The 16,004-nt window shown below is 42.9% G+C and overlaps 1 protein-coding gene across 6 annotated transcripts; it reads right to left on the bottom strand.

The window, feature by feature from the left end:
* Positions 1–779: 779 nt before the first annotated feature.
* On the bottom strand, positions 780–16,004 carry atat1 (alpha tubulin acetyltransferase 1). Of its 6 annotated transcripts, none has more exons than XM_085791127.1 (13): positions 15,612–15,872; positions 15,238–15,298; positions 14,585–14,676; positions 14,194–14,251; positions 13,955–14,068; positions 12,760–12,861; positions 10,553–10,598; positions 9,992–10,037; positions 8,363–8,437; positions 6,633–6,846; positions 4,443–4,528; positions 2,218–2,302; positions 781–1,498 (listed from the first exon to the last, which is right to left on the bottom strand). In XM_085791127.1, the coding sequence occupies exons 1-13, from the start codon at positions 15,701–15,703 to the stop codon at positions 1,412–1,414; spliced, it is 1,158 nt and encodes a 385-aa protein (XP_085647253.1). In that variant the 5' UTR covers positions 15,704–15,872; the 3' UTR covers positions 781–1,411. The 6 variants fall into 6 exon arrangements, with proteins under 6 accessions (XP_085647249.1, XP_085647253.1, XP_085647252.1 ...); XM_085791128.1 differs by having other exon boundaries at positions 1,180–1,498; positions 2,248–2,302; XM_085791123.1 differs by lacking the exon at positions 9,992–10,037 and having other exon boundaries at positions 780–1,498; positions 15,612–16,004.

A 16,004-nucleotide genomic window follows, 5' to 3' on the forward strand; every position in this document is an offset into this window, starting at 1 on the left:
GTGAATGTGCAGGTCACAACTTGTCCACCAGAGCGTTTTGGAGTTGTTGGATTGTGTATTTGATGAGTTTTATGAGGGAAACCAAGAAATCCCATGAGCCTCCGTAGCGTAGCTCTGAGCAGCTCGCGGCTCTGCTCCGCCGTTCTAAAAATAGCTTGCATGACATCAAAGGTAACAAACCTACTGCTATGACTATAGGGGTTATGGCAATGGGCCAATTTGCCAAAATGTTGAACTATCCCTTTAAATTTCTGTATAATTGAGGTTGTGGCTCCAGACCAACCTCAGAGTCATCAGGCCTCAGGCTGCTTTCGTTTTCCTTTATGAACACATGACGTAGACACCCAGCAGCACCGATGGATAATGATTTACAAGTTTGACTGACTTTATTGTCTTTATCAACGTCCGTTCTGTTAAATTCTGCTTTTCAACGCTACAACTGTCTTTGGCTGTTCGTCATTCACAGTAGTTTTTTCTACAGGGAACTGCAGAGCAGATAATCTGCTTCCTGTCAGCACCGGCTTCTGTATGTGAGGGGTCAACGTCAAGTAGGCATGTGTTTTCAGCTGTGTTGGTGCGGATGGAGAGAGCACAAGAACATTTCAGTAGCGTTGATGGAACCTGGTGTGTGTTCGGCTGAGAGCTGCCCTCTTCTTAATACCAGGTCTGAACAGGTCTGCCAAACCTAAACAAAAGGACATTAAACCAGCACTTCATCTACCAAAATAACTGAACACGAGCTCTCCTGCTGTCGAGACAATGACAAACACTCTTGGTTTAAAGCAAACTACAAAAGGCATTTATTATGTTTTTTCTCACAGACTGTGTCAGTTTGGGATAAGTTCAGAAGCGTTTGCACAGTTTTTTGTTGTCGGCCACCAGCTGAAGTCACTGCTCCTCCGGCTTCACTGCAGCTTCAGACCAACAACGTTCTCGATCTGCCTGTTGACCGGTGTCCGACGGCTCTTTTAGAGGAATCACTCCATATTTGGCTCTTAGCAGCAGTTTAGTTGACTAGTTCGGATGATGAGTTGACTCATCCTGGAGACCAGCCAAGGTAGAACTCACAATACCCCCAGACAGGAAATCACAAAGACTGGGAGTGTGTAGCAGAGACTGGGCCCTTGAGTGAAGTTTAGAAGTTCGAGCTCTCAGCACAACTGCAATTTTTCTTTTCTTTTTTTTTGCAGTATCATTTAATCAAAGTACAGAAGCAGCTCCCGGTCACCAGGGCCGGGTGCTCCTGTACTCCTGCTTCTGCTTCACCCACTGGGCGGTGTAGCAGTTCTCCCCTACAGTCCACGACCAGCCTCCTCGGCCTCGGTCGCTCTCCTTCCCCGACAGCTGTCTCTGCTTTACCAGCGTATCTCCTGCTGGCCCCGGTGGACCGTTCGATGTCCCGATCTCCTCCTCAGCATCTGTATGCAGCTGTGTGTCTCTGCTGTTTAAGGAGGCCTGGCTGCAGACGCCATCCTTCTTGGATGAGGAAGGCCGGAAGCTGGTGAAAAAGAAGGCACGGGCTCAGAACGAGGAGGATAAGGACGACGATACAAATATGTTGGCTAAAAGTTGCAATACAAATATAGCATATAATCACCCAAAGTGTAGACATACTGTGACTAAAAAGCAGCCAGAGGGCATTTCTTCTTCTTTTTTTTAATCTATTTATTCTTTTGTGAGGAGAGCGAGACTTTTTCAAACTGAAAATCTGATCAAACATGAAATGAAAAAGAAAAAAGTATTTTTCTGAAAATCTTGATCCTGATCTGACACATTCAGCCCGGGTGTCAAACCTTTATTCTACTGTGAGAATAGAAAACTGTCACAATAGCATCAATAGTATCATATTAGTTTGTATTTATTGATTTTATTATGTTGAGTATGTCACATAATATGAAATGATATAATATATGGATCCAAAAAGTATGGGACCGTCATTGGATGGAGCAATTTGCAATTAACATATTCTTTTTTAAAATATATATACAGGGCATTTATTCTTTTATTTTTCCTTTTCTTTTTGTTTTGCAAACTGTCCCACAGAGAGAGGACATCCTCTCTTTCTGAGCAGACGTCTCCTTTGACCTTTGGTTTTGTGTTTTGGCCACAGATGTCTGCACGAAGGGTGAGTCACTGAACCTCCTCATGTTCTTCTGTCATGCTTGTTAACCTCCCTGACAACAAACAGTTCAATCTCCAGTGCAGTAGTGTAAATACCTGCTTAGTGGTGTGTGAGTACTGGCCAACCTGTGTGTGTCTGTGTATCCCAGTGCGTGTGACTGATCCCCCACTGGTCTCAAACCTGAGGAGGCACAAGGTGCTAAAACATGAGGAAGGTGAGCAGAGCTGCCTGGCTGCACTGCACCTGACTCTAGTGATGTGCAAGTCACCCAGGAAGGGGTTAATGGCTCTGTGAAGCCGCCAAGAGCAACAATCAGCATCTTTAAAGGGATAGTTCAACATTTTTGGCAAATTGGCCATAATCCCTTTAGGGACTTCTTAGGAGTAGGTTCGTTACCAGAGTTGTTTTCGAAGCAAGCGCAGAGACTGCTTGCCTTACCTAGAAAACAACTCTGTCTCGTAACGTTCTGTTATTATCTCATAGTGTGGTGAATGTGCAGGTCACAACTTGTCCACAAGAGGGATTTGGAGTTGTTGGATTGTGTATTTGATGAGTTTGATGAGGGAAACCAAGAAATCCCATGAGCCTCTGTAGCGTAGCTCTGAGCAGCTCGCGGCTCTGCTCCACTGTTCTAAAAATAGCTTGCACCAACAATTTAAGGTAACAAACCTACTGCTAAGACTAGAGGGATTATGGCAATGGTCCAATTTGCCAAAATGTTGAACTACCCCTTCAAATCCGTACACAAAAAAAAAACTGTTCATCATGGTAAAAGCTTCCTGCTGAAACACAGGTTAGTATTAACCAGAATCTGATCATGAAAACTTCTGGTTGGACATTGGCTGGTCAGTTCGTTAAAGCCACCATCTTTGTTAAATGAACTCAAGTTCACTTACTGGCATTTCTGGAGCTTTCTACCACACCTCAGTCTTCGTCAGGTGGCAGGAAGACTGTGCGAGGCAACTGAAGGCTTCAACAAAGCTAATGTTTAGCTGATGTTCTAATACATAAAGCAATAATGATAGCAAACTTTTGGTAACCCTTTAATTTACAGGCCATTAATTATGTGATAATGTCAAGAAATAGCCAAGAAATAACGGTCATTTTCATAGTAATGTCAAGAAATAACAATTGATTGCGTAGAAATAACCCAGAAAGTCAATTGACCCTTCGCCAACTCCTCCCACAAACGGCTATTGTCCAATCCTACGTTAGCAACCGTAACTATAGGCCTGGCAAGCTTTCCGCAGTGAGTCATACGTTTGCTTTTGTGGACACATTTTGAGACTAAAAACGAAAAACATTTGTTTGTAGAGAAGGATGTTGTTGTTGCTGCTGCTACTATGGCGGTGGCGGCGGCGGCAGCAGCAATATAGAGATGTTCAGATACGAGCGGACTTTTTTTTCGACTTGAGCAAGTGTAAATGTGGGGATAACCATATGTTCACCTCCGAAATGACAGCTGTACTTTTAGGGCTTTTGCCTGGGCTTTTAGGCGAGGGATCCTCCAGGCAGGGGCTGCTTTCACTGACTGATACAGCGGTGGGAGAAAACAAAACAGCAGCGAAAGCTGTATGTGGTTCACAATCGCCCAAAAACTTGCAGTTTGACAACGTTTCATGACCAGTGAGATGACGTAAGTCTTCGTGGGTTGATAGACGGTAAAATTACCGGCCCTTACTGCTGCTCTGTACATTGTCCAGTCGTGTCGTTGAACAGATGTTTTATCCTCCTGCGCGAGTCAAGTCACTGAAAACTATGAATGATCTTTGTGACTTCTTCTCTCTATTATCTCAGAACAGTTTATCCAGAAATTTGCTGATATTTCCTTTGAAATCGATACCAAATACTGCCAGGAGCATGGCTGGGAGTGAAAGCTTGCCCGCCGTAGCAACAGTAACCAAGGGGGCGGGGCTTACGCAAAGGGTCAATTACAAGGACTTGGTGGAGAAAAATTCTGGCCTTTCCCAAAAAATTCAAAGCATGAAGAGCATGTGTAATCTTTTGCCTTCATGAAAAATATGACATTACTATAAAATTGACCATTTTTCCAGGCTATTTCTTGACATTATCACGTAATTAACGGCCTGTAAACTAAAGGGTTACCCAAACTTGTTGTAAACTATAAAGTCGATATTCAGGAGTCCTGCACAGTGTCAAAAATCTGCACATACTTTTATTGAGAACATCCTTTGAATGTCTGGGGATCTGAGGGCAGTGATCACCGTCTGCAGGACTCTGGTTTCCTTATATTAATGTGTCATCATCATGTCATCAGGCGTCGTGTTTCAAAGAGACTGAGAAGACGGCTGAACATTACCCGGCAGGCGTGTGTCCAACAGGTCGACGGCTTTGCTGTCCAGGTGCCGACTGTACAGGCTGCATCTGGCAACTAGACCCTGTTGACTACCAGAGAGATGGCAACAGCCAGCAAGGAGGATGAGAAGAAAACCGAAAACGTACAGAGCAGGGTAAAACAAGAGAGAGGACAGGTGCACGGAGGGGGATGGAGGTGTGAGACGGAAGGAGAACAGCGAGAAAAAAGGGAACAAAGAAAGAAAAAAAACACAAAGACATAATTACAAAACAGTGTCAAACCAAGAAGAACTAAATAGAAAAATAAACACACACGGGGTGTTTCAATAAAACCAAAACATGACAAATAATAAGGCACAGAATGGAAATAAGACTTTGGAACAGGAGGTGCGAGTCGACCTTATCTTATACCAACACCGATGTATTTGTGTGACAGACAAAAGGAGAAGCTCACATGTGCAGGTTTTGTGGCACATCGTTTAATTAGTTTCTAAAAAAAGGCAAAGCAGATAAGACAGAGCTGTCACGTTTTTGTTTCTTTAAAAAGGCCTAAAGGAGCCTCGCCTCGACCGAGCCAAATAACCATCGTAACAACGGCAGAATCTGCGTCTCCGCGTCACAGAGACAGGCTCTGTCAAACTAAGACACCGCAGCCACTCCTTCAAAAAGGGTAAAGAGTCAATGGTGCCAGTCACAGGCTGGTCAATGGAAGCCCAGTTGGGATCTATTGAGGGAACTGTATCAGCGAGTTGATGACAACAGTGAAAAAGAGGAGACAGAGAATTCATCGGGGCCAGAAGGAGATCAGCGAGGTGGAATGGGCGGACAAAAAAAATGAAGGGGGGAAGGGAAAGAGAGAGAAAGAGACAGTGTTTAGAAAGCTGTGGACGGAGCCGAACAAATAACAGGACAGAGCAAGAGTCTTTGTGCTGCACACAATAAAGAGACTGATGAGAGGAATGTGGCGCTCGTCTGCCAAGTGGAGTGGACCTGGCACTGAGACTGATCCTCTCCCCGCTGCGCAAACACAACAGCTCATTTACAGCTGCATGTTCGAAATAATACACGCTGCATTTCAGCGTCAATTAATCCCCCAGGACGGGCAAACAGGTGTCCCGCTGAGAAACTCAATAACTAACGCACACTGACCCGTCCAGACACGGTTTAATCTGTGTTTACTTGCAGGCGGGCTCTCGGGGGTCGGACCGTCGGGATCTGATCCAACCTTGGACCATTAATGTTGAGGAGTCTGTATCTGCACAAGCGTTTTCTCAATAAATCGTCCTGGTGAGATCAAAGTCTGAGAAACTTGTTCTACTTTTCGCTGGAATTAACTTTCTTCCAAAGAAACTGTTTCATAACTGAGAAATCTGAGCAGTTTTCATTCCCAGATGGTTATCACCTAACTTTCCTTTTTGACACAGTGATATGGGCTATAAATGATAATAATGACAAGTTGTAAATATGATATTTATCTGGATCTTTGGATATCTCCTCTAAAGCACCCCACAAATATCAGATTTAAATCTTTCATCCATAAAAATCTAATGTGACACCAATTAGCTAAAAGACCGGTACGGTCATGTGATGCAGCTCCAAGGCATGAGGCCAAGATTTGTTGTGAGGTACTAACTGTATCCACTGGGGACTGAGTCAGGTCTTAATTGAAATGTGAATTTGATTTGATCCCACACTTAGGAAAGGATCGTTTGGTAAAACCATCAGGAACAGAGCTGCTGCTTCCTGTGTCTGAAAAACAGAACTTTTATTTACCTAGCGGCCTCCTTTTATTACATTTCACAGTTTTCTTTATTTAGCCGGGTTGTAGCATGTGGAAAAGATTCAACAGAAACAAAACCGCCAGACTATTCAGCGCTATTCAGACTATTGTATTTGGTTTTATGAGTGGTTTTACACCCACATCTGTTATACTTGGTTCAGTAGATCCTTGAAGAGTTACACATTTGTTCTGATGTATACTGAATATTGTATGCAAAGAGAATGAGAAAAACTTCTACTAATTATTCATGGGTTTTCATAAAGCACTTCAGTGACGGTAGAAACGGTGCAGAGACAATGACACTGGTGTAAACCCACAAAGACGACCCACTGTACAACATCTCTGCTTGAGTCCTAAGATCAAACCGTAACGCCCCCCGGAGGTCAGAGGGTGCGGAGGTGAGGCCTGTCCTACCTTGTGCGTCTTGCCCTGCAGCGCTCCATGTGAGGGGACTGCGGGCTCTGGTCCCTGCTGTCCCCAAGGAGGGTTGTTGGGGCGGTTCGGAGCGGCGCCCTGCTGGGGGAGGAGCCCACGCTGAGGGAGTGGGAGCACTGGGAGGATACCGACCGCTGGGGGGAGTGAGGCGGAGCAAACGGCCACGGGCGAGCCCTCTGCTCCTGACGGACCACTGCAGTGGACAGGGACAACACACACTCAGAACGTCACATGTTAAAGGGATAGTTCATCATTTTGGCAAATTCGCCTATCGCCATAATCCCTATAGTTATAGCAGTAGGTTCGTTACCTTTATTATTAATTATCGGTGCATGTCGTTTTGAGATCATTGAAGATTGAACACAACACAAAACTCATCAAATACACAATCCAACAACTCAAAAACGCTCTTGTGGAGAAGTTGTGACCTGCACATTCACCACACTATGAAATAATCATGTGAAATTAAGTAACATTACTACACACAAAGCAAATACTCTGAACTACTTCTCTGGGATGTAGTTCCGGCTGTGCATTTGCCTCAAAAACAACTCTGTCTCGTAATGTTACATTATTATTTCATAGCGTGGTGAATGTGCAGGTCACAACTAGTCCACGAGAGTGTTTTGGAGTTGTTGGACTGTGAATTTGATGAGTTTGATGAGGGACAGGGGACCTGTACCGTTCACTTCCATTGTGTTCACTGAGCAGCTCACGTCTCTGCCCCGCTGATCTCAAAACAACATGCACTGATAATCAAAGGTAATGAACCTACTGCTATGACTACAGAGATTTTGGCAATAGGCAAATTTGCCAAAACGTTGAACTATCATTTTAATGGCTAATGATGTCAGTAAAGCAATACAGCAGTTATTTATGTCTAGATTTGTCTTATATATTCAGAGGCGATGATATTCTTATGAATGACTGGTCCTACAGTTTTGTAATGCTCTGATATAAAACTAGAAAACCTTAAAGAGGCTGATGAGGAGCAGGAAGTTCAAACTGAAGCAGCAGGATGACCTATTTTCATTTTCTCTCTCTTTATCCCTTATATGGGTCAAACTCAAACAACGCTAGATCCTGATGCACCCCCACGAGATGTTCAGTCTGACCCTCCATGCTTGCTAAATATTTACCCTGATGGTATTATAAAAGGGTTTTTTGTTTTTTGTCTATGTTTATTTTTGACTAAGAGCCTCAGAAGTGAGTACAAGGTGGCTGTCTTGTATTTTAAAGTGGTGAACATGTTGTTTTAAGCATTTGTATCCACATTTGGTCAAATTCTCTGAAATAATTAGTGATCTGCCTATATCTAATATAATTTCGTTTTAAAAATGACCAGTTAGCTCCTACTGTATGTAAGGCATGCTTTTCTAATGCAAGGCTCAACAGCAGGCTAAGCATGAGTCACCTCAACAGTTATATATACACTCATTTATTTGACTCTGAATATGTTCCCTATATGTCTCAGCTTTATACAACACTCTGTGGCTGGTGCTTTGCCAGGTATCGCGGCTGAAGAGCAGTAATATGTTAACTGCACGTCACTTTAGCTTTAATAGAGACTTTAAGACTCCACAGGTGGCTGAAATTATGAGACTGCACAGAGACGACCTGGATTATGTTCGTGAGGAAACACTGGTTCCTCTGGTGAGAGGATTTGTTTAATGTCTGTGTTGTACGGCAAAGTGAAATGTCTTGTTTACCTTCTCTCTCCATTAAGGAGTAGGGTTTGATCTCGCCGTCTGGCTTTTTTAGGGGAGCCTTTCTCAGCTGGCCCGCTGCGGAGGAGAGCACAGTCAGAGCAGAGCAGGAAACACACGACGTGACAGGGTGACCTCTTCCCTCGTGCAAATCAGCCCTACAGTACACATCAGGTATATTTCAACAGCAGCTCCTCTGCCTGGACATTTTCTAGTTGTGAAGGTTGGGTGAAAACTTAATGGGAGGATCCACTCCAAAACGCTATTCATATACTGGTCTTCAGATTTCCAACCGCTCAGAGCAGGTCTGTGAACACAACACGGACTGGACCATGTGTCATGAAGACAAACAGCTCTTGATGTGACATTAACTATATACTTCAGTCTGTCGCCGAGTTGTTCTTGTTCACAGACTCTCACTCGAGCAGCAGCAGATCTCCCAAGTCCAGTAATAAGACTAAGGTTTTAAAGTGGATCTGTGGCCGTAACATGCTGTTGGAAGTCGTCTGTACCACGTTGGCTGTGGCGCCTCTGACAAAGATAAATGAAACTGTGGTTAAAATGATTGGCAGCCTCAATCTTACACAAACTCATGGGGTCACGGTCAGTTCTGTCAGCAACTACTCTACTCTAACTCTATGATTACTGATAGTAGAGAGTTTTTATAGAAGCTGGTGGGATTATACTTCTCTGGAAGCTTAAAGGGCACTTCCAGTCGTAATCAATGTTTACTCCCAACTTTTTTGTCTGAATTTTGCTTTAATTTAATTATAAAGCAGATTTAAAATTTTAAATGATACGTTACTTGCGACCACAGAATAATTTTAACGTTAGTCCGGAGCCCATTAATGAACACTGAAAACAGGATAGATTCTTGAACAAAAACGAATATACTGTAAACGTCCACACACTGCAGTTGGGAGTATGGATGGTATGAAATGAACTGATCACAGGTGACCCGATATCTGAGGTAAACATTGATTACGACTGGAAATGCCCTTTAATGTAAAAATGCCAAAATGCTCAAGGAATTCAATGACGCTGTTTTACAGGATGGTGTGTATGCTGCACCTCTGGTCTCGGACTGGCTGTGTTTTGAAGTGATCAAGCTGAGGACAGACCCTGCGAGACCTCTTCCTGTTTTAAAATCCATCCTGACACAGAGGCTGCCGATCTTTTTAACACTGGCTGTATTGTTTAAAGTGTTTCTACTGATGTGGTTTACTGCTTTGTGCGATTGTCACAAAAAGCACCTTTAATTTGACTTGTATTTAAAAAAAACCAAAAACAGACAGACATTCAGAAGAGACACTGGTGGGTGTTCTCCTGTCAGTAAAGTGGTCTGTGGGGGGTTTGAGGTGGTCTACACAGGTCGTGGCTCTCTGTGGCTACAGCTAGGACAGCAGGTTTATTATATCATATGATGCAGAACACATATTGAGCCTAAAAGGGTGTACAGAATGAATACATGTGATGGGAAAATAGGAACTGAAGTTGGCGGAACAGAATAAATGAGATCAGGAGCATCATATATATAGATATAGATATAGCACAGAGCTAATTATGGGACAAAGGAAGGGGGTGCAAGATGCTGGGGACATATGAGAAAAGAAAAGAGAGAAAAGTCCTTACAAAAAGCCGTACATCCTCTGATCCGTCAGAGGAGAGGAGGGTGAGCCTGAGAGAGTTTGGTGAAACAAAAGATTTTGGAATTGGAATAAAAGCAGATCAGTATTTTTGGGCCGGAGAGCCCCTTCTTGGAAAAGGACAGATTTGCAGTTTCTGTACCATGAAGGTGTTTGTTTTGGGTTTTTTTTCCTTCCACAACAAAAAGATGAATTCACTGTGATGTCAAAAGCAAGAGATCACTGTTTCCAGCTGTATCGCATGCAAAAACGTGTCATGTACTGTAACTGAACTTAGGAACATAGATGCACAAGTATATGGAGCTGCACTGCAAAACAGAAGTAAGAAGCAGATAAACCAGATTTAGGGTTGATGCAATAGCACTATTGTAAGAGCGCCAGCCAAGCACAGGTTCAGATAGTACTGTGAGGATCACCGAAGCCGCCCACTTGCCCACATCATCTCATAGCTCATGTTACCACAGAGAAGAAAAAACAACAACTTAATTCCTTCCACACACCAACAACAAAAAGCCAGAAGGACAGGATGAGAATATCAAAACGTTACCTGCTCTGTTCAGGAAGAAGCCCTCAAACACCACAAAGTTATTGACCTGGATGGAATGAAAACAAAAACAAGATGACACAAACCGCTGTTGACAAAAGCATGAGGGTGAGTCAGTGAGTCATACTTTTATCAATACTTCTGAACCAGGCCAATCTGCCAAGACTGTTTTATTTGAGAAAGCTGAGGACTTTCCAGGTAGAGAGCTCTCTCATGAGAATGTTTTATTCATCCTTTGTTGAGTCTGTACTCACATTTTCTATGATCTGCTGGTTTGGCAACCTAGCTAATAAAAACAGACTAAGCAGTATCATTAATTAATTAATTAGACTGTTACCTTCAGGAAGGAGGCTGTCTTTTTCTAGGAAGGCCAGGTCAAACAGATACTTGAGATCATTCGTCCCATTAGCTGTCAAACATTTGAATCAGCTGTAGCTGACAATTTGGTGTAACTTGTAGGTAATACTTTTTTTATGATGTATTCTGGTATTTCTCATATTGCTATGTATGATGTATTTCTATTTATTTATTATTATTTTATGTGTTCTACCTTGTGCCAACTGCTGCTGTACACCGAATTGCCCCTTGGGGATATTAAAGCTCATCAACCAATAAATCAATCAATCGAACACTTTGGTATTTTAACTGTGCTCCCATCATTGTTTATCATCATATGTCTGTTCTGAGAGACCTGAAGCTGAATTTCTGACACACAACACACAGTTCAGATGATGCTCTGTCCATTTTGAATCAAGAACACACATCCAGTACAATAATTTAACTCTGTGTGTGTGTGTGTCGAGGCTGCTACAGTGCAGAACACCTGGCCCAACAATGGATAAACAATTAGGTAGGCGGCCCTGTACATTCCTCCATCTGTGACAAACTTTCACTGAAGCTGAGACTTTGCCGCCTCATGGAAAACTCTGCCAGTGATAGCATCAGCCGCCTGCAGCAACCTGGCAGAACAAAGACGGGTTCATCCTGGCTCATCTCTGAATAAGACGAGGTTTCCAGGAACAACACTGCGGCGTAGGTGTTCCTGCTCTTCCAGTTCATGGCCAATTATAGACCGACAGAGTCCCTCGTCATCAATATTCCATAATAAGGAATCCAAAAATGGATTATATACAGACACTTTGCTATGACACTTCCTCCATTTCTCTCATGTTTTCACAGCTCAACTCGAGTCCACTTGTGGTTAACTCAGCCGACTGGACACACAGCTGTCTGCAGCAGGTCTGAGGTCTGATCAAAGCAGACACCATGAGGAGCAGGGAACTGGCTGCAGAGCTGCAGAGGCAGGATTTTAAAAAACAACCAAGGACGCCTGTAGAGCTGGAGATGAGAGGAGAACAAGAACCTGTTGGTCACTCTGAGCACAGAAGAGAGGATCTGGATCTGTGGTCTTTATGTCAGAGTGTCCAGATGAAGACTCATCTCACTCAGAGACACTTTGTAAAGAAGCAGCTAAAGGCTGCCTGTACCACTGCTTCAACTAAGTGCTGATAAATAAAAGTGTCTGAATCCTTATGTCAATGTGATTTGTCAGCCTTTTTCTAACAAAATGTTCACTTTTCATCATGGAGAATTGACTGATGAGGGACTAGCATTTAGCTTAGAGTGACAGCAAATGCAAAAACAAAGGGAAGGGACAACTTTCACTCAATACATGATTGTTTTTTGATCACACTAATCATGAAAAACTTGTTATCGCTTTGTCACTGTATCAGACTGTGTCATAGGACTAATGTGAATGTGTTTCATAAGGTCACAGTGACCTTTGACAGTCAGTTGATCAGTTCATCCTTGAGTTTGTGCGAGGTGAAACAAAGATTTTACTTATCTTTGTTTCACCAAAAAACTGTCTGGAGAGAAACAGTGACAAACTGTGACAAATCTACTTCCAAACTAAGTTGTAGAAACACAGTCGGGAGTAAAAAGGAAAGAGTCGGGAGGTGGCAGAGTCTAAATATAACTGTAATAAGTGGAGCAATCACACTGAGAGTCACAGCAAAGAAAAGATTTTCACACTGTCAGATGAAAGCATGTGTCATTTTCTCTGTGTCCCTGGAGGGAAATATTAATATATTGAAGAGATCTCATCTGCTGAAGTGGAAGTTGGACTTGATTTGTTTTAGTACAGAGTGCAGCAGATAGAGGAGAAGTAACCGTTCAAGCAGCTGATAGCGTGATGGGAACAACTGTACCTGCGGCACACTTTGTGTCAGGCAGTAGTGCTTTGCCAGGAAAGACAGGAATTTGGGCGAGGGTCTGTCGTACGCCATCAGCACCGGCTCTAAATTCTTGTGCTACAGCAGAGAAAAAAAAGAAAACACGCAACCACTGTTATACAGCACATGGAAAACAACTGTTGGCATCAACAATGAAAATGAAATGAAATGAAAAGTGCCTGGGTGCCAAGTATACATCACTTGCATGTCATACAAACATGAAAACAGTTAAATTAGAAATGGTATTGTATTTTTACGTCACTGACACATCTGGCCAGATGTTTGTTAGAGGCTGTGAGACACAATACACATCTTGCTTGTCTTTTGAAAACTGCACCTGTCCAAATCATGATGTGTCAGACCTTGATATTAAATTATGTCATTTCTCAAATACAATCTGGTAATGGGTCAGTGACAAATAGATTTTTTTTTAAAGGAAAGAATAAAAATTGTTTTTAAGACCACGTATCAGATTTGTTAAAATGTACATATTGTAATGTGAAATGACATTTGAACGTTTTTTTAACGAAAGTAAGACTGAATGCTCTGAAAATGTCAAATGGAGTAACCACAAAAAAGAATAATACATATTAAATATTTTTATCGACCTAAAGTGGATTTTAATGTATATTTTCTTCTGAAAACTTTAAATTGATTTGACTTTAATTAGATTTTTTTGCTGTAATTCTATATTTGAATTTTAATGCATTTTAGCAACCCAGCTTTTCATCTAAATAATGTGTGACGAATATAGTAAGGAACATAGTGTTGCATTGTAAAAGTGGATTACATTTATTCCACATTTGAGTCCAGATTAATTGTCCTGTATATAGTCAGGTTTTAATGAAGAAATAACAAACAAACAATTTGACCTGATCAATTTATATAGTTAGAGTCAAACTCTTTCAGTATAGGTCAGGCTGTAAAGCTTTGACACACGTCCACCTTGTTTAAAAACTTCATCGGGTGTGAGCTCTGTGCATTCCTGAGGAACAGCAAAATTCTTTATGTCAGTGTTTCGTCACAACATTTGTGTTGGCGAGCAATCATGCCCTCAGGGCGCTTCGTGTTGTTTAACTGAGCAGCCTGGAACGGTGGCTGTAATAACACCCTCCTCCAATACACTGGGTCTAGTCTCTAGTAATCCGCCTCTGAGAGAGGAATGCTTCACCTGCAACACAAAATCAAACAGCTCCAACCCGTAACCGTGTCGCTGCAAGTTCTCTGCGATGTAGAAATCCAAAACACACAGCGGCTCCGCCTCAACGTGCACACCCTGCCGGTCCTGTGGAAGAAATACAACAAGCACACACAAGCACTGATGACGAAGGAGGTTAAAAAAAATGAAATTAATGAGGCAAGAGGAAGTATAAGCTGGAAAGACAAAAAAAAAGAAAAATTGTGACTCACAAGGAGAAATAACTTCTTGTAGCCGACCTTGAGAAATCCCACAACCGCACCGTGTCCTCTGTATGCAGGAGAGAGGAGGGGCAGTGAGTTCATACAACGGTCTGATCTGCACTGACTAAGACTCTGTGACCTCTCTGGATTTTTCATGTATCATAGTTTTCCGTTTGGGTGATTTGCGGTGAGCTGCTGCCATTAGGATTTAACACAGAGTCCTGTATGTCTCAACACCACAGTACATGCATTGTGACCACAGCATGACTCAACACAGCTCAGTCAGTCCCCAGACAAGTACAGTAATGGAAAGAGTGTGTGTTTGTGTGTGTGTGTGTGTGTGTGTGTGTGTGTGTGTGTGTGTGTGTGTGTGTGTGGGTGGGTGGGATGTGATATGTACCCGTTTCTCTCTCCATCCTTCAGCAGGTACAGCTGATGCCTCTGGGACTGCAGTTTGGAAGCACTGGTTATTGGTGCTGTGAGCTGTTGGGCCTGTGGAGAGCAAGCACACACACTGTTGATGAGTCTGTGAGTTGAAACAGTGCTTTCAAAAGGGGCTGGGTATTATATACGAGTGATTGACAAAATTGAGCCTACCCAAATACTAAAATAAATCCAGTCTATACTTGGGCTACATGTTTATTTTCCTCTGGCCCTGTACACCCTGGTTTAACAAACCCCATTCTGGCCCCTATGCAGCATGCACCATCACATCTGGACCAATTGTGATGCACAAACACAGAACTTCATCAACTGGCGATGTGGTGACTGTGAGGCTCACATCTTATGACTGACATCATTGTTCGCAAGTTATCACTGACCCGTAACGACCTGTGGATGGAGAGACAGACGCTGCCTTCCTGGAGAAAAACCCCTCCCATCAGGAGAGAGATGTTTTCCTCATAGAGCGACTGCTGAGAACAACCTTGTATTGATTGTATTGACCGACACCACCTTCTATTTCTGTGCTTACTGACTCTGGGACTATTCTTACAGATGTGCTTTAAGTTTGCAAACAAGCACATAATCATAAGCAAAACTCACAAAACCCACCTTTGCTGAGGCTCTCCCAAGTTCATCAATAACTGTGGCTATGTGGGCTTGAAGATCTGGCCTGCAAGGATGAACATGGTGGTCACATATCAGGAGACAAGGAGTGGCTCAATTAGGCATCATTGTCAAAAAAAACTGGGAAAACACACAGCAAAGGTTTAAACCAAAACAACATTTGAATAGCTTTTTTTTATTTTAACTTTTGCACATTTATTGCATTGAATGGAGGATTTCTGAAAGCAGTTTATTGTTACATTCTCAGAATAGGAGAGATCCAGACAGGGTACTGTATGTTGAGAGGGGTACAGTGTGTAACATGCTATCTACTGTAATAACAAAGACAATGGGAATCAGACCTGGTCCTTCTGACTTACCTTCCTGCTGATTTACGACCTGCAACCAGAGTATGGTCCAAGATGGAGACCTTCTCAGAGAATAACTGGTTAATATCAAAAGGAAACTCCATAGTAGCTCTCAGTCTGGTTAGCTGCACAGCTATGGGCTAGTGTATCTAGCAGCCAACCCCAGTAGCAGAGCTGCAGCAGGTGCTTCGCTGGCTAGCTAGCTGGCTAAAGGGGCTGCGGGGCTGATCTTCCTCACCAAGCGGCACAGCTGGCGTAAAAAGCCCGAAGGCAACAGCAGCAATTAAACATTGGCACAGTTTAGTAACGCTGCAGTGGGATGGTACAATAACAAACGCCTGCTATTTAGACTGTCACTGCAAATCCATTGTGTCTCTATGGTTGCGAGTCACTCCCCGGCAACAC

The sequence above is a fragment of the Trachurus japonicus genome, chromosome 11 (genome assembly GCF_045865225.1).
Source record: "Trachurus japonicus isolate A0001 chromosome 11, Traja_1.0".
Lineage (NCBI taxonomy): Eukaryota > Metazoa > Chordata > Actinopteri > Carangiformes > Carangidae > Trachurus > Trachurus japonicus.